Genomic DNA, 19116 nt, shown 5'->3' on the forward strand with positions numbered 1-19116 from the left:
AAACTTCCATCAACATCCTTTTGCTCTGAGAATGTTTCCCAACTCTGGGGATTCTTTTGTCCTGCAGGACAATGCTCTATGCTGCACAGCCAGGTCAATCAAGGTGTGGACTACCACATCAAGACTCTGTCATGGCCAGCCCAATCTCCAGACCTTGACCCTCTGGAATTTTTTCTTTTCAAATCTTTTGGCAATAGTGGTCAATATTCAATAGTTATTATTTGACTCCAGTTACTTTTGAGGTACTATTAGCACTGTTTTTGCCAACCAGCTGGTCCTATTGGAAGAGGATAGTAATGACAGCAGAGTTTTTCATATTTTCCTCTTGAAATAAGATTTGGTTCAGGTGATCACCTTATCAGTACTTCATTAAGCAGAATCAAGTGTGCCTGTGTTGGAAAGTAACAGACACTGGAATGGAACGGCTGCCATACGTGCAGACATGCTGATTTAAGAAATGTGATTGGGCTCTTCATTTTTTCCAGAGCTGTATTATTAAAGAAAATGAAAGTGAGGCTAGTAAGGATAACTATGTCCTCAGTGTTTTCACTATTTAATAACTTTCCATTGTTCTTGTGTGCTGAATCTGGCTAAAATACTTACAAAATATTTAAACATGTTCATCCAGAATACCTTCTGGTTTGTCAGTTATGCAATCTGGTGACAATTAAACTGTTTTCTAGCACTTGAACAATACTAATAATTAATAAGTATCTTGCAAATATGACCATGTTATTGTGGTAAATCTGTGATTAGATATTCATTACATCTCACATGTAGTAACATAAGTACACTCTCAGAAAGAAAGGTACAAAACTGTACCTTTTAAGGTACAAGTGACCATCGCTGGGGTGGTACCCTGAAGGGTACATTTTTGTACCTCTAGTCATACCCATATAACTCGTTTTGGGAACATAATTGTACCCTAAGGACCTATTGTGTACCTTTAAAGGTACTGTTATATTTTTTGTTCCCCTAGGAACAAAATAATACCCCCGCGGTACCTTTTTTCTGACAGTGTACAGGTGAAAATCTGTTTCTTTTCATATACACAAACTGTGCATGTGCACAAAAAATGCTATAAAGCAAACATGCCTTTAGAAAATAATGGTATTACTATAAATAGTAGTAAACAATAAAGTTCTGAAAGGCTATATTTTGTAAAAAAAAAAAAAAAAAATATATATATATATATATATATATATATATATATATATATATATATATATATATATATATATATATATATATATATATATATATATTATTCAGGAAAATGGCTGTTTTTCTAATCATCTTTGAGAATCAGTAGCAGGTTTTTTTTTCAGCAGCAGTACTTTGAGTGTCACACTTCCTTCTGTTTATTAACAGGTAAAACCTGACAGCCTCATTATGTCTTTTGTCTGACAAGTGGTGTATTATGTAACGTCACTTACTTTATTGACATATTAACATTTCTCTGAAACATTTATTTGTTGGTGTTGTTGTTAGGATGGAAAAATAAACAATGAAAATATATAAGAATGAAAGTGGCGTTTGGAGATCTAAAATGCCTTACTGACTCAATAATGCAGTAATTTTTTAGAAAGGTTACATTTCTGAAAATCCTCTCAGATTAACATATGATCTTTAATGGTTCACCTAGAGCAACAATACTCATATACTTTGATTACAGACTTAATCCATTTTATGTGTGTGTGTGTGTGTGTGTGTTTAAGAACCCTTAAGGAGCCCACTTAAGAGAGTTGGGTCAGGTACCATGAGCAGTGTCATCTCACCCACACATACATTTACTGTATGATAATACTTATTTTTGTGATCGAATTTTATTTTTACTAATTTACTTATATCACAAAAATTTGTACTTTCGCTGTAGAAGAGTGGTGTTTGGAGTACAACGCAAAATGACGCACTGACGTCCTGCCCTCTCTTTCTCTCTCTCTCTCTCTCTCTCTCTCTCACACACACACGCAGAAACTGTCAAACGCGCGCACCCTCACACAGTCGATAAAGGAAGAAGAGCGGTTTATATCTGAGCGCTTCCTTATTAAGCAATACAGATATATATATATATATATATATATATATATATATATATATATATATATATATATATATATATATATATATATATATATATATAAACAAGTTGGTCTAGACAGGAAAAGACGACTAAAGGCGAAAGGAAACAAATGGACCCAGATGAAGAAGCAAAGCGCGAAGAGCGAAGTCACTCCTAGCGCACCATGATCACTTAAGGACCGATGTGTAGGTAACTTTTTCGCCCGGATTCAGATGGCTAACCAGTCAGCAAACGAAACAAGTGTTCCGCCCGATTACACCTACGTCCGCGTCTGTACGTCGGCGGCGACCTTCGTGATTTTGTTCTTCTTTAATCTCGTTATTAACTGGACCATACTGCGAGAGCAGCGCCTGCGCAGCCATGCACGCTTCGTGCTCGTCTTCCACCTGCTGCTCTCGGCTACTACCTACTTCGCCGTGAACTTCATCTTCTACCTGCAAATATACTTGAACGCGTTTGTGCTGGCGTCCGCATGCAAAGCCCTCATTACTGTGCTGGCAACGTCCGCGTCCAACATACTTCTCACCATCACGGTCATGGCTCTGGACCGCTATGTGGCCATCTGTTTCCCGCTCCAGTACAGCAGCATCCGTTTCAAATACTGGCCCTGGCTGCTTGGGGTGATCACATGGGCCCTTGCGTCCATCATCCCTCTTAGCCTTTTTCATACACTGGAAGGTGAAATGGATGGGCGATGTGGCCGAGAAAAGCTAAGACAAGGAGCAACACATAAGATTTTGCTGATTTCTGTTTGCACCATACTGATTCTGTACAGTTACGTGCGGATTTTGTGCGTGGGGCGCCGCCTGGGTGTGCTGAACAGGAGGAACCGGGCTGGCTGCAGGACCATCGCCTTTCACGGCGTGCAGCTTGCAGTGTACATACTGCCAAACTTTATTAATTTCATGCTGCAGGTTCTGAACCGAAATACGATGATTTTGCCAGGCACCAAGGAACATTTTGCTGTAATTATGTTTGTTTTCTTCAGCCTGGCTCAGTGTATCGCGCCTATAGTGTACGGACTGCGCAAAGAGGAGCTGCTGGAGCAACTCAAGCTCCGCTTCCCTTATTTAGCCTGCAGACTGAAGAGCTTGCTGGAGTGGACGGTCGCTGTCACTCACCCTGGACGTCAACCCCGCCAACGGTATGGCTCACATCTTCTATCTTCATGTAAAAAATAAATAAAAAAAAATAATTCAAGAAAATTGATTGTTACAAAGGTACATGTGGCATTTTTGCATGACAATAAAAGGACAAGGGCGGATCAACATTTCAAGATGAAAAGTTAATCTTTTTATTTGTAATAAAACTTGTGTTATTCAATACAGCACATGTTGTAGCTGATAAACGCCAAAGTACCTCTATAAACCGTTATTAACCCTTAAATACTTTACTTTTGGTGCTAAGTCAAACAGGTTTCCATTATAAAAGTGACGCCCAGTAAAGAAGCCTGTTTATTAATGATTGGCAATTCATCATCTCGGATAAAAGGTCATTAATTGTGCTGATTTACTCAATTATGAATATTAGCCCGACATTTCATTTTCAACTAGGTGACCAAATGAAACTAAAAGTAAGGAACTAAAAAATTAAAATAAATAAATAACAAAAAAAATAATAATAACAAAAAATTCAGAGGACTTGCAATGCAACGCAAACAGTGAATTTAACATGAAAATGTACTACTGAATGGTCAAGAAAACTGGCTCATGATTTACAGATTTCGAACCAGATCCATTTACTGTGGCTAATGACTAAACAAAAGGCATACAACATATAAACAGGAAGTGAAGTTTATATATATACACCTACTTAAGAAGAAATCTGCCATGTTGTCTACATCATTTTCTCACTTTATACCCTGCTACCACCATTACACAACCACAGAGCCACATCTGATATGACTTTAAAACAAGGGTTAGCAATAGGATGGTTGTGGAGGGTTTTATACAGAAGGACCTGCTACCCAAATAACTTCTTTTTTCCTAAACAAAGAATTAAGCATGTATTTAATGTATTTGTAATCAGTACTAGTCATAATACTGACAAGAAAAAGATAATCGGCATCCAAAATAACCCTACAAAAACATTTCTGCATTTGTTACAGGGAAAGGAGAATGACATCAGAGACTCTTTTATCCAGAGAAATATCACAGACGACTGTTTGACCAACAGGGACAAGTACGCAGGGAGACCAGGGATATGGATTTTATATAGCTACAGACTGGATTTACACGACAAGCACACATTTTTATATAGGAGCTCAACTGTGAAACGGTCAGGAGACCAAAGAACAGACTTACAACTGAAGTGGCAGCTACAGTATGTGCAGTAAAAACACTGTTGAAACGAAGCTTTGACGGTGTGGATACTTTCGGAGTGTTGAAGCTGCATTCTTTAGAGTTAACAATTATATGTATATTACAGGCAATAAGGCACGAGTGTGTTTTACAGGATTATCCAAGTATTTAGGGTCGATTTCATGGAGCACTCAGTCAGTTTAGAATTCACGTTTTCCCTCTACTTAACCCCTTAAACGACCAGTCAGCTTTTCACTCACATTCCTCACCCTTGTAGCTATGTACTCCTTCCACATAATAGTTACATAATAGTTCCTAAAAATACCCACATAAAATGGAAATCAAATACCTATTTTAAGCAGCATATATACAGCAGTATACAAGATCACCAAGACCAAGAATTACTGCAGGGGGGAAAAAAAGCCATGACTACTCATAAGCAAAATTAATTTCATATATAAATATATAAAAATGTATTTAAAGAATTTTCTATTTAAAAAATATAGAGAGAGAATTTTACCAGCCTGCCTAACTTGTCTGTCTCAGACAATCACAGATGTAGCTAAAATTTCATCAGTGCACTAAGTTCATTGTAGAGATTTCATTTAGGAAAGATGAGTAGTAGACCACTAAAGAAACTTGACTCGTTTAAAAATGCTGTCAGGTCAGTAATCCCAGGTCAGAAAGCTGTGAGATTTCAAAAGGGGTCAAACCGGCAATAAACAGACACAGTATTTTGATGTTACTCTTTAATGTTAATTGAAATACTGCTCATTAATTGCACTGTTCCTTTATTTTCTTGCTTATTTAATGTTTTCAAATTTATTTATTTTTAACCACAGGTCACTTGTACATAGTTAAAGACATCCTACTGAGAGCTCTTGACACTTCCTAAGTCAAACAATGCCTTAAAATTTACTGCAACTGCACTGTGAACTTCAGTCAATAATCTGTTGTATGCAAGTGTTTATAAACCTTATCACATTATTTTGTAATAAATATATTGCTCAAGTTCTGCAAATTTGTTGTATATAGACAACCAGACAGGATTTACACAACTGATTTCATACATACGCACATCTGCAATCATTGTGTACAAACGGGAACAGCATGCACAGAATAGTGGGGCTGAAACACCAAAATATTAAATAAAATGATACTATTACAGTTATACACAGCTACATTTCCGTACCTCAAAGTACAGCAATTCAAGATATTTGTGACAGAATGCATACCAAAAAAAACATCCGAATGACATCCTGCTGATTTTTCTAGCCATTAGACTGCAAGAACGCTTCAAGGGCAATATAATATCCAAATAACAGAAGGCCTTAAAAAGTGAAATTCACTAAGGCAGTTTGACAATTGATAGAAAAATATATAAAGCCTTATGTACAGTGTGTATTGATGATGGAAAAAGAAACAAATGCTGAGCCGGGCCAAAATTAGCTAGACAGCCAGTGACACTGTTTTTCAGTTAAAATCCCTTTGATACAATGTCAAATTAACCTCAGTGTAAAGAGGCCAGATGTGGGTCTAAGTTTGTGTTTGTTTTCAATACATCTATGCACTATACCCACCAGTTAGAGACCCCGAAACAATTCCTGTGTAAAACTTACTTCACACCTTCTTTACAGATTCAGATGATTTGATATTAACTTCACAGAATGGTATTACTAAGTCTTACCGTGGTATAACACAGCCTTCTACTTGCCCAGCTTGGCACCACTGAGCCATGTAGAAAGTCATATGAAATCTGAATGCTTATCAATGTCTAAGAGAAGAGGAGATTATGACTGGCTGATGTCAGTAAGAGAAAGGATTTTTAAAAGCCCAGAGGATGAGGAGAGACCACTCCTCCATTCTCTACCACAGCTGCAGAAATGGCACGCAGGTTCTTGAAGATCTGCTTGGATGTACCTGACCTCAAGAACTTGATGTCCTGCATGATTCTCTCATGAGCCTAAACAAGGAAATGGCCAAAGAGTTAGAAAAGGCAACCTCAATATAAATGGGGATGTGGAAGCTCAAAGTGAACAAATCCAGATCTGTAGTTACAAAAGCTGGATAGAGATATACAAGTTACGCTAGTTATATAAGGAAGGACTGTTTTTATACTACATACTTGGCTAATAGTGGTGGTGGTTGGGGGCTGGGGGTAAGGGGTGGTCGAAGAAAAATAAAAACACAAAGAAGGGGGGGGGGGCAAAACTTATATGGTACATGAAATTGGGCACAACTCACCTCAGTGCACCAGGTTTCACAAAGCATCTTCTCATGCTGGGCAGATGAGTGACCTTGACTCAAAGATCTGGAGGCTCTGGAGGATGAGCAGAGCACAAATATTTCACACACTTTGTGCCACAGTATATGTAAAACTAATAAAGAGAACGAGTGAGTAAGGGAGAAAAACATTTGGAGTGTTACCTGGAAAGCACCACAACCATAGCGTACAAGTCAATAGCACAGTCTGCAACTCTTTTCAGCACAAACTGCTCATCTGTAAATACACAGAAATAGGTTTCAGTACAACTAACTGAAGTGTATAAGAAAAGGAAGCCCAGAAGGCCTCTGAAAATGATTGGGAAAGCACATGCTGATTATGCTAAAATGAAACACCATAATCACACACGCATCTCTCAGATGAAAGAGTGAAAACAGTAGGTTTTTTTTTTTTCTTCTACTATATTTGCCTAAGAACAGAGAGGAAGTCAGTCATGCACATTACCACAAAACTGAACAAGCAGGATATTAATTAACTACATTCAGCAGAGAAAGTACCTGCTTTCTGATGCTGAAAGATAGACAAACATCACTTCCAAAAAAAATTTACAGAAAGTCACCATAATCTCAGAAGCCTATGTTTTCTCATATACTTACCGGGCACTGTAATCATTTCAATCTCCTTACTAAAGCTTTTTCTATACACCAGCCATTTCATATTTGTTTAATAATATGCCAGCTGAGTAGACTAAAGAAACACGATTTGGATCTCACCAATGATCCTCTTGCCATGCTTCAGAAGCAGCTCTTCAATAACTTCTCCAAACTGCTCGATGGCTTTAACCGCCTGGGAAAAGGAGGAGACAAGAATTTAACAGTATCCATTACTAATGAAGAACTATTTTATTTTTGCACTTGTATCCTGTGGGATGCTGGATAAAGGGCAGCTTGTCAGTATTGAACAAGTTGTAGGTCTATCAGAACTTTATCCAAAGAAGTATTTCCATCATGTCTTACCAGAGTGCCACTGTGAGCCAGTTCTGGATGGACACTTCCCTGCAGTGTGAGGCCTGTACCCATGCCAGCCTTCCTGCATGGTCAAAAAAGAGAGAGAGAGATGAATTGTGGTCATTCATTTTCCACTGTAGTCTTTACTGTAAACCACCCAAGATAACAAGACAGACAGCTTTCGAAAACATGAGTCACCTTTTGGCACGTTTGGTGATCTCCCCAGCCAACACACCAGCATTGCTGAACGGACTTTTCAGAGCGTTTTGTAAGTTCTTCAGCTGATTCCCTGCATTCTATAAACCAAGGAACAAAGTTGTGAACATATTGTTTACGTCAAATCATGTAAAATATCAGAACTCTATTTGAGATTTATAACTGATCCATGTTTGCTGTTTAAAACCATCTCAGCTTAATTACAGTGCATGACTGTTACAACAATTTGCATTTATAGTTTACAACAGCAACATGCCTTTTTTTTTTTTGCCTGGCACTTGTAGACTAAACACTTGTGCATGCACAGTGTGCTTGAGGTTTACAGACAAGCAGTTGCTGACAGTTGCCAGTTTCACAGTTTGTACAGGAAATGTTTACCAGGTGCTTTCTCATCTTTGTCAGTAAGTCTGTTCCCAAATTACCTGGAAGCCGTTGAGCGCCACAAAGAGTCGCAGAATGTCGTTGGTGCCCTCAAAGATACGGAAGATTCGCAGGTCTCGTAAGACCCTCTCAACACCAGCGTCCTGCAGCAAAACAACACCATGACTATGAGCAAATGCTTGGCTGCAACAGATTTAAAGTGGACTGCTTCAAAAGAGATTAAACCTCAAAATGAATTTCCACATTTCAATTCTTTAAAGTAGTTTATATGGTATGAGTTATATCGAGAACTAACAGAACTCCAACTTCCTAAACACAGGTGAAACATTCCCTTGTGGTATAGGGACATGGATAAAGCATGAAGGCACTCTAAAGCTAGTGTTGAAAACCATTTGCATGTCTCAGGTTAAAGGTAATGCATGAACAACATTAACACCAATAGGAGGAAAAAGGTATGGTTAAAAAAAAAAAAAAAAAAAAAAAAAAAAATACAATGGGCTACTGTTAGGGGAAAACATAACAGCACATCTCAAATAACAACAGTATTTTATCCCTCTTAAACCAATGTACAGATACCTTTAAAGTAAACAGTCACAAAACAAGACTGTTATCCTTTATGTTTCAGCAGGTAAATGCTAAACAAACATTTCTTTCACCATATAAACAATTGTTTCATTTTTTATTTTTAGTTGAATAAAATAATTTATTTTAAAAAAATATACATTTTATTAAATAATAAATATGGATTTTAGATACCCTTACACCTGTTTATTACACTTTAAAAAAAAAAATTCTGTGCCGCATCGGAACAAATTTCTGGCATTATCCAGATCGACTAAAATTTTTCATCTCATTTTATACAAAGAGCAGATGAGCGTTAAGGGTTTTGCTCAGGGGCCCAGAAGTACTGAACTTGGGATTCGAACTCACAACCTTCTGATCAGTAGGCTAACACCTTAACCACTAAGCTACCACATCCATACCACATAAAGCTCTCATCACACTTTAGGAATATTTACTTTCATCTGAGCTGAGTGTATTTCTTTATAAATAAGATGTGTTGTGTAAAAAATAAGCTCCAAAACAGATCTGCTGAAACAAAACCAGGGATTATTGCAGTAAACAGCAAACACTAGCTGATCATTATCTCGTTATCAAAGTGACAGGAGATGTGGCAAGATAACTGTGCCTTGCATAACAAAACAGATAAAGAGGAACCAGAAATGCCCTGTTTTAGAAATGCATATGCTGAATCATCTAGATGACTTGCTCACTTCTGCCTCAGCTCTTCACACTTCTACAATTCAAATGTGTGAAATCGGACCAATGCATTTAGATTTTCTTTCTGCATGCCTTCTGTGCACAATTGTCAGTCCGCAATATTTATCACTGTGTTTTGTTTTGGCAAGGACTATGGAGGTTAAAATCGTCGTCTGCACATGACCTATATATTGCTGGTTAAGTTTCCCATGTAACATTGCAAAAACAGCTTCAGTGGTTAAAGCCTTTTTAAAACCCCTACGCTCATTTGGAGGGGTTTTATATTTCACCACCTACAATGTTTTTCCACAAACCCCAAGACATTTCTATGTTCCACTTCAATCGTGTGGGAGTATTTCAAGGCTATGCTATTCACTTAGAGTTAAGGGTACTGTTTACTTCCTGTAAGAAGACAACGTTGCTGTGAATTACAGTCAACGGGTAACAGGCCAATGAACAAACACTGATCACACAATTTGGAATGCAACAGCTATTGTTTTTGCATATTAAATATGCCGGAATCCCTAAAGAAATATTTACTCCTCTTCCTGGTGTTCCTGTAAAGGGTGGTTTATTTATATTTGATATACACGTGACCTAAAAGACACACACACACGCCATGTAGTCATGCTAAAGGGCTGTGCTATGACTATTCACTGCAATCTCACCTGCAAGTGTTACGTGAGGGATGGGGGGGGTTTAAAAACAAAACAAAAAAACCTTACCTTCATAAAACCCATTCCACCCATAATTTGAATACACTCATCAGTCACCATCCATGCTGCTTCCTGAGAAAGCAAGATAATGCATTTTAATACAATTGGTCATATCAGGAAGTTCTGCAGTTCTTAAATAAACACTGAGCATGTTTTTTTTTTTGTTTTGTTTTTTGCAGTGAAAGCATCGAAAATTATTGCAACTATTAATGTGTTGCTTAAACGATGCAATTTTACAAATATTAACTGCTGCTTTTAATTAACAACAAATGTTGGCCTCTAATGAACACTCACAGAGGCAAAGATTTTACTGATGGCAGCCTCGATCTGGAAATCTGTTGCTCCACTGTCCATGTTCCCACTGACCATGTAGGCCATAGACTATATCCACAAGAGAGGGGTGAAGACAACAAAATAATGTTAGTGGACATTTTAGAGAAAAAAGCGATTCATGCGTTTTCCCAGAAATAAAGGGAAAGGCCAGAGCAACTAAAAAAGGATGAATTCTTGCACCGCTTCCTCATGGGATAAGTGCTATTAAAGTAAACTTCCTCTACCTATATGACAGTCTCACTTGACATATGAATGTTAATCACAGCAAGAGATTTGTATATTCTTCTATGCGCTTTCTTTAGTAGTGTTATTTGAATAATACTTTAAATATCACTACTTATTAGGCAGTAAAGATTTCCTCATTAAATCATTTTTAGCACAAGTTCTGTATAATGTTTAAGATGTAAAGTTTTCCAGTAAGTCCTGCCCTGATGTTTTTCCAAGCATTAGACACCTACTTCAATTCAGTAATGCATAAACCATCGACTACAAGTTATAGCAGAAAGTGTGAAACAGTATAGTCAAACCTGAGGCTGTGAATATGATTAGGTTGCTTGACTTGATTAGCTGCCAGAAGAAAGAAAAGAAAAGAATAATGGATAGTAATGCAACAGTCTAGCACACCTCTGTAACATACTGCAACATGGCCATTCTGGCCATTTTCTCTTGTATGACTCCATAGTTGTGGATTTTGTTACCGAACTGAGTCCTGTTGGCAGCATGGTCCACCTAAGAGAAAGAGAAATGCACAAATGTAAAAGCTAAATCAATATATTTGTCTATAATCATGTTAAGTAGAGCTGTACCCAAAGAAAACAAAGAATTGTGTGTCCTGGTGGAAACTAAGATTAGCCAACAAGCTCTGCCAACACAAATTAGCTATGCTAATATCCATCATGTTTAAAATGTTGACCATACAAGTCAAAAGTGGTAAGTAAATGATTACACAATACTGGATCAAAGTTGCACTTTAAAATAGTTCAGAGTGATTGTATCAAACCACTCTAAATGAATCATTTACATGCATGTATTCATACATCACAACCTCAATCTGAAACATGCATTGTACTCTCACAAAGACAAAAGGAGCTAGTGGTTATGGACATTGTGCTAAATGTGGAGAGGCACGAGACACACACACACACAAAAAAAAAAGTCCACAAGCATACTCTCTATTTCGCTTGGTCTGTCAGTGTGGTTAGAGACTGTGTCGAAGCATGTGCAAAAACTTCCCCTCATTTGCATCTAGCTGCCTATAAAACATGAATGCTTCACACTTAGAGTGAATGTCTATATTTAATATGTAACTTGCCTAAAGTAAATTTCAGTGTATTTTTACACAGAATATGATATTTATCTTGAGATGTTAAATAAACTAGATGAGTTACTGACCAAAGTCTTTGTATTAACACATGGGGTCTGTTCTACCGTTGCACTGGCAATCATACTTTAGATTACTTCCCTTTTACAATGTTTCAGGCATTTTGTAAATAAGTCTTGCTCACATAATTTGAACCAGGCTGCCACTTGCTCATGCTTCAAAACCAGCCCACACAGGGGCATACAGAGACAGAGAGTGAGAGACAGAGAAACAGAGAGGGGAGGGGGGGTGTTTCACAGAGAGAGAGAGAAAGTAGTGGGGTGGGTGGGGGAGAGACAGCCAGACACACACACACACACATACATATACACACATACATACATACATATACATATTATATATACATATTATATATATTATATATATATATATATATATATATATAAAGAGAAAGAAAGAAAGAAAGAACGAAAGAAAGAAAGAGACATATGCCCAGACAGACAGACAGACATAAAATAGTACATGGATGTGCATTATGGAATGGTCCATGTTTAGGAACATGTTTATATGCCATCTGAAAAGCCTTTTTTTTTTAAATATATTTAAGGTCACTGTAAATGGCAAATGGCCAAAACAAAAACATACACTGTAAGTCATTAAACACTGGATAGAATGTCACCCCACTGTAAGTTAAGTAACACAAAGTGAAATGCAGGCTGGGAATTTCCCCATACAGAAGTCTAGTGAACAGAGGAAGTGATGGTAAGTAATGGGTATTTGGGTATTGAGGATACCAAAAAAAAACAACAACTTTGGGTCAAATAAACAACATGCTATTCTGACTGTAAAACATGAAATGAAAGCAAATTACAACATAGGCAAAACAAAGCATTACAAAAAACTTTAGAAATGTTATATGCAAAAAAAACAGCTTAATCATCACTTAATCTGTGCTTGCTTTAATGAAGACTAACACTACAGCAGTGTCAAAGAGGACTGACTTTCAAATACTATTAGCTAGACAGCTTCAAGTAGCAGGTTAAAGTATAAATGGACTTGCTACAAAATGCACACACACACAAACATAGTTACGTACCGCTTTAGCAAGAACACCCTTCATGGTTCCTGACAGTGCTGCAGCCATGCCAAAGCGACCGTTGTTAAGAATATTCATAGCCACCTTAAATCCTCCTCCAACTTCACCCAGGACACACTCGGCTGGAACACGTACATTCTCATAATACACCTCTGCTGTGTTTGAGGCCTTGATGCCCATCTTCTTCTCGGGAGGGCCACTAGATCAAGACATGGGCACAAAAGGGAGCAGGAAAAAAAAAAAAAGGGAGAGACGATTAAATCAAGTATTGGAGAGACTGGTTTATGGAAAACAGCAGAATACAACAGGCAAAAATACTCTATCGTAAAGCTCCATTAAGGCAGACCAAATGGTTTTGCTACTCTTTTTCTCAGAAAAAAGTTTGGATAAGGTTGACAATGCCATTTGCGAGTGAAAACCTTCCAGTTTCTTCTTGTCTAACACCAAGAGGGTCCTTTGCTAATTTGACTTTATTATTAAGCATGGACTAGCCTCATTAATAAGAGTCATGCTAAATCAATCTCAACTCACTGTGTGACTCCTCCAAAGCTTTTTTCAACAATGAAAGCAGTGATCTTGTCCTTCACTTCTCCGGTTTTCTCATCCTTCACTGGAGTCTTAGCAAACACGGTAAAGATCTCAGCCAAACCTCCATTACTGTGACAGGAGAGAGATAGGAAAAGTAGAAATGTATAACAATTCACAATATAAACAGAGACACTTTTGAATAAAAATGGGGGTAACGTTAACTACAAGATATGTAAATAAATATGAAAAGCAGATGCCCCCTGGTGGTGAAGTTTCTGAATACAAGACAGTGTGGTTTCAGTTAAAAAGGTATAGGCACAAACTAGACACACACACACACACACACACACACACACACACACTCACCTGATCCAAATTTTGCTTCCATTGAGGGTGTAGTACTTTCCGCAGGGCGAGGGAACAGCAACTGACCTGATAGAAGCAGCATCTGAACCACTAGATGGCTCAGTCAGGCAGAATGCAGCAATTGTTTCACCTGTATAGAAAAAAACAAACAAACAAAGCATTTAGATTATCACACAGACGAAATACCACAATAACCAAGTCTCTGGATCACATAGCATACAGCATACAAGGTATTAAAGGCCAAAAATAAAAATGTACTGGATGTTAAACACTTGATAAATGCACACTGTTACATGAAGTGTAATTATATGATTATTGCGAAAAAGTTATCAAATTAAACAACAGGTCTATATCAAAGCCATCATCAGTTATGAAAGGTTCTACTTAACTCCAGCTCCTGGAGATAAAAGCGTGGAGATAAATGGTCTTGATTCAAGCCTAAGAGAAAATACTTGCATACACTGCATGAGATTTAAGCATATCGCAGTGTATATTTGGAGGCTGCACTACTGAATATGAAAACCACTGGTTTAAATTCAACACTATATACAGTTAAATTACTGAGGTCATTAAAATATTTAAGTATTCTTCAGGGATGGAGAAAAGAATCAAGTATATATTAAGGGTTAGATCACTGTGTAAACACAAGGCATTTCACAACGCAAGATAAATAGCAGGGAAATCTGTTCAATCAAAATATATACACCAAAATGCCTTGATTAACTACATCTGAGGTAGAAATGTGTTTAGTCAGTTCCAACAGGTTTAAGGTTACTGGCAATAAGCACAAGTGCTGCTTTTATATTCAATTGCTGCTTTTTTTTTTTTTTAAACAAACCAACACAACTATTACCTGAGGCCAACTTGGGAAGGTACTTCTCTTTCTGTTGCTTGTTGCCGAAGAGAAGAATTCCCTTAAAGCCAATGGACTGGTGAGCTCCAAGAGTGATGCCCACACCCAGATCATGCATGCCCACGATCTCCACCAGCCTGGCATACTGAGGTCACAGACACAGGACACTCCTTTTAGGCTTCCTCTAACAAACTTTTTTTTTTTACTCCCTGTGGCTCATCAGACTAATGCTGTTGTCCTAAGCATCATGCTGATTCCAGTTAAAAAATAGTGATATGTTTTTCCTCTAGTCAGTTTTGTTGGCACCCAGTCACAGATGCAGTAAGATCAGCACCATCATATAAACAGTATACATGAGTGAGTGTTGATAAAGGCTTTAATAATATGTATTAATTGCAGTTTGCTGTTTATCATCTGGTAGCATAACCTCAATATAAAAAAAAAACAAACAAATAAATATACTTATTCGTTTCAGCTTCCATGGTAATAATCCTTATTGGTCATCTTCCTTGACCCCTTTCTTCTCACCTGTGTGTTGGTGAGGCCCACACCACCCAGATCAGCAGGCACCTGCAGACCAAATGCTCCCATCTCCTTCAGCCCATCCAAGGTGTGATCCTCTACCTTCTCTAGTGCATCATTTTTAGCAGGGTCATTTACCTCCTACAAAGTATCACATAGATAAGGCAATAGGTAAAGTACAACTAATTTTATTTTATTTTTTTAAAAAATTTAAAAAAATACTATGAAATCTCACTGATTTGTGAGATGTGAAATGGAACTCACTTCAAAAAACTTCGAACAAGGTCCCACGAGCTCCCTGAGAAACTCTGACTGCTCCTCATTCAGCACTGTAACATGTTAGCGGCTATAGTAACAACACTAAAAATATCCCATAAAAATTACAAGCATAGAAACAGGAAATGTATTTTACCCGTGGGAAAGGGGAACACCTGTGATGTGCTGATCTGCCCTTTAAACATGTTCACAGCAAAGGATTTTGACTCCTTAACAAGAGAAAAGAAATTGTCATTTTCAAAAGCATGAATTTTTATGTTCTAAAAATGATTGTGGAGAAACAGATACGTACCACACTGGCAGCCGCCTTCTCCACTCTTTCAGCCTTAGGGGCAACATCACTGCCAGTTGCTGACTTCTCCAAAACCGCCTATGAATCGAGAGACAAAAATCAACACAGGAACAAAAGAAGAAAAAAGTACTGTTTGTCCTCTAGTTGGAAAACTGCAACTTTGAATCCTGAGGATGCCACAGTCCCATGGGCAGGAGCCAGGGGAGCAAAACAGATCGCCCTTTGGGGGAAAATTGCAGACAACATTTTCCACGGAGGATGATAGGCGAAAACTAGCTAGTTGGTGGGAAACGTCAGTTGATCAAATTGAGGAGAAAATAGGGAAATATTATTTATTTAGTGATGCATTGTCTGTTTTTCTGACCTCACTTCTTGTCAGATGGAATCTCAGAGTAAGCGTATTTATACACTATATTGACATATGTTTTGGGAGACCCCTCCAAATCAGTGAATTAAGGGTTTGTTTTTATGGGGTTGGGCTTGGCCCTTTAGTTTCAGTGTAAGGAACTCTTAATGCTTCAGCATACCAAGACATTTTGGACAATTTCATGTCTCCAACTTTGTGGGAACAGTTTGGGGATGACCCTTTCCTGTTCCAACATGACTGCACACCAGTGCACAAATCAAGGTTCATAAAGACATGGATGAGAGAGTTTGGTGTGGAGGAACTTGACTAGTCCTGACCTCAACCCGAAAGGACATGGATGAATTACGGTGGAGACTCTGAGCCATTCCAGAACGTCTGCCTTTACATGCACATGAATGTAATATGGAGTTGGCCCACCCTTTGCAGCTATAACAGCTTCAACTCTTCTGGGAAGGCTTTCCACAAGGTGTAGGAGTGTGTTTATGGGAATCTTTGACCATATCTCTAGAAGCACATTTTTGAGGTCAGGCACTGATGTCGGATGAGAAGGCCTGGATCGCAGTCTCTGCTCTAATTCATCCCAAAGATGTTCTATCGGGTTGAGGTCAGGACTAGGTCAAGTTCCTCCACACCAAACATGCTTATTCATGTCTTTATGGACCTTGCATTGTGCACTGGTGTGCAGTCATGTTGGAACAGGAAGGGGCAAACTCCAAACTGTTCCCACAAACATAGAGGCATGAAATTGTCCAAAATGTCTTGGTATGCTGAAGCATTAAGAGTTCCCATCACTGGAACTAAGCGGCCAAGCCCAACACCTGAATTCAATGATTTGGAGGGGTGTCCCAAAACTTTTGCCAATACAGTGTATAAATATGCTTACTCTGAGATTCCATCTCCTTTAATACATTTTAATTACCACGTCACACTTTAATATTTACACAGGTTCATATGTTCTTAGTGGCAAGGACATGCAGGTTTACAAATCCCTTGACCCCACACACTGGGCACAGTCTAAAAACAGACACGTGCTACAGGCAGTGTGACATTAGTGGGCTGCCCGGTGAACCAGTGAGCACTGGCAAGGACACCTTTCTTTCCATTCCGTCTCTCTCTATTTCCTTCTCCCCCACTCACTGGGAGATACCGGTTTTTATTATATGCCACTCTGAATTGTTTCCATGTCATTTAAAGCATCTGATCTGTTCCATGAAACTGACGTAAGAGTGTAGGTGGTGTTATAGCTCCACATTGCTCGTGATCACGGAAACCAGCGGTGAACTTTGGCCCAGATTCCTCACGCCTCCAAGTGGCGCTTTGCAAACAAATATATTAGAGAGGCCACTGAGGAAGGAGAGCCTTTACAACGAATACGCATGCGTTCTCTCTCTGCTTATTACTTGATAATAACATCATAAAACTAGCTGTAAAAAAAAAGACCTGGCTGACCCTATTAAAATTTTAACATCCAATCTGGAAAAATAATGAAATCATCTTACCTCGGCACTTTGGCTAACATAAGGACGCAGACTTTGCACAGCTATCACAGCCCCTGCTTGGCGTTGTACCCTAATACAATGGAAAACAAAGCAATCGCTTATTTTTGGTGTAATATCTCCAACAGTTACATCCTAAATGGTAATGTACACAGACAGCTTAGCTAAGTCACGGTCAACGTCACAGCAGAAGAGAACACCAAAACAAGCTAGCTAGCTTGAACAACGAGAGAAAAATGAAAAGATTGAAGCAGTAAGATGCAGATATTTGACTCACCCTGATATGGACTGTGGTAGACGGAGCACAGCATTACAGAGAGCCGCATTCTGGGTCACTTTACGTACCAGCATTGTTAGCCTCAGCTAGTTAGCCTGGGAAGTAACACAGTAGCTTGTCAGAATGTATTTACCTTCTGGGCAGCGGAAGTGAGTTCAGTGCTACAATGTGACTGCAGAGATACAGTTTAAAGGAAACAAGCTTACCAATGACAAGGTGCACTTTAAAAGGTCCGAGAACGGGCTTGAAAGAAAATAGCGTTTCTGAAGAACGCGCCTCAAAGCGGGTGGATTAATATATAACAAGAAAAAAAAACCGGATCTATTGATGTTTTAATAAATCTCTTCTGTTCTCTCGCTGACTTGCTTGACCAAATAAAATGATCCAAGAAGTTCAAGGAGGATAAGAGAGCGTCCTTTCTGGTTAGACCTGCAGGATTTTATGGACCGGAAGTTCATTTATCTCAGTGGGCAGGGCCTGACCATAGCGCTGAAGTGACACTGATCTGAGATCTGTTTTTAATTAAGACCATTGACTGTACATAACAGACCAGATTTATTCATGCAAATAAATAGGATGGGGTTTGCATACGTTATGAATAACTTCTATCTAGTGTTTGCGTGATGTTTATTTCACTCTGTACTCATTCGAGGAAAAGGTTTTTAAAGAGCAATATGTTTGGACTATGATTTATTTATACATTTAGCTGTACATCTTTTTATTTGCATCACACACACATACACACACACACTATATTTTGGGACACCACTCCAAATCATTGAATTCAGGTGTTGTTTTTCAGGGGTTGGGCTTGGCCTCATAGAAATTTATGGAAAATGTAAAACGTTCACACTACAGTGATATTATATCATGAAAGTAGGGCATTTAAGTAGAAGCATGCAATGGTGATTTCCTCATCTCAAACAATTTATTGAAACAAAAGCCAACAACAGTGGTGGGTATACCACAACAAAAAATGTCAATGTCTCAATAATTTGTCATGTGCCCTTGACCATCAATTACAGCTTGACAACGACGTCTCATGCTGTTCACGAGTCGACTTATTGTCTGCTGAGGCATGGCATTCCACTCTTCTTGAAGGGCGGCCCTCAGGTCATTGAGGTTCTGGGGTGCAGGGTTACAAGCCTCTACACGGCGACTCAGCTGATTCAGGTCTGGAGAAAGTGCAGGCCACTCCATTT

The 19116-nt window shown here is 38.4% G+C and overlaps 2 protein-coding genes across 2 annotated transcripts; one reads left to right on the forward strand and one right to left on the reverse strand.

Moving 5' to 3' along the window:
• Nucleotides 1-2129: 2129 nt before the first annotated feature.
• On the forward strand, nucleotides 2130-5554 carry zgc:194312 (uncharacterized protein LOC794943 homolog). Its single transcript, XM_058394914.1, has 2 exons — nucleotides 2130-3227; nucleotides 4191-5554. The coding sequence occupies exons 1-2, from the start codon at nucleotides 2296-2298 to the stop codon at nucleotides 4249-4251; spliced, it is 993 nt and encodes a 330-aa protein (XP_058250897.1). The 5' UTR covers nucleotides 2130-2295; the 3' UTR covers nucleotides 4252-5554.
• acadvl (acyl-CoA dehydrogenase very long chain) lies at nucleotides 5187-18369 on the reverse strand. The gene is made up of 21 exons (XM_058394913.1): nucleotides 18121-18369; nucleotides 17915-18009; nucleotides 17641-17710; nucleotides 15775-15852; nucleotides 15619-15691; nucleotides 15471-15535; nucleotides 15213-15347; nucleotides 14685-14829; nucleotides 13832-13961; nucleotides 13469-13594; nucleotides 12938-13136; nucleotides 11145-11249; nucleotides 10482-10568; nucleotides 10197-10259; nucleotides 8253-8354; nucleotides 7813-7910; nucleotides 7624-7696; nucleotides 7381-7453; nucleotides 6811-6883; nucleotides 6628-6703; nucleotides 5187-6346 (listed from the first exon to the last, which is right to left on the reverse strand). The coding sequence occupies exons 2-21, from the start codon at nucleotides 17986-17988 to the stop codon at nucleotides 6209-6211; spliced, it is 1983 nt and encodes a 660-aa protein (XP_058250896.1). The 5' UTR covers nucleotides 17989-18009; nucleotides 18121-18369; the 3' UTR covers nucleotides 5187-6208.
• Between the last annotated feature and the right edge of the window lie 747 nt (nucleotides 18370-19116).

This window comes from Hemibagrus wyckioides, linkage group LG07 (assembly GCF_019097595.1).
Source record: "Hemibagrus wyckioides isolate EC202008001 linkage group LG07, SWU_Hwy_1.0, whole genome shotgun sequence".
In the NCBI taxonomy this organism is placed as follows: Eukaryota; Metazoa; Chordata; class Actinopteri; order Siluriformes; family Bagridae; genus Hemibagrus; species Hemibagrus wyckioides.

What these genes read in the sequence shown, in the direction of transcription:
- zgc:194312 (XM_058394914.1), top strand. Translation starts at nt 2,296, where the DNA reads ATGGCTAACCAGTCAGCAAACGAAACAAGTGTTCCGCCCGATTACACC. An exon ending in GGACGTCAACCCCGCCAACG is followed by an intron (nt 3,228 to 4,190) that starts GTATGGCTCACA and finishes CATTTGTTACAG; the next exon opens with GGAAAGGAGAATGACATCAG.
- acadvl (XM_058394913.1), bottom strand. Translation starts at nt 17,988, where the DNA reads ATGCTGGTACGTAAAGTGACCCAGAATGCGGCTCTCTGTAATGCTGTG. An exon ending in TCAGTAAAATCTTTGCCTCT is followed by an intron (nt 10,260 to 10,481) that starts GTGAGTGTTCAT and finishes TTGCTTTCTCAG; the next exon opens with GAAGCAGCATGGATGGTGAC. An exon ending in TGGCGCTCAACGGCTTCCAG is followed by an intron (nt 7,911 to 8,252) that starts GTAATTTGGGAA and finishes CTTGGTTTATAG; the next exon opens with AATGCAGGGAATCAGCTGAA.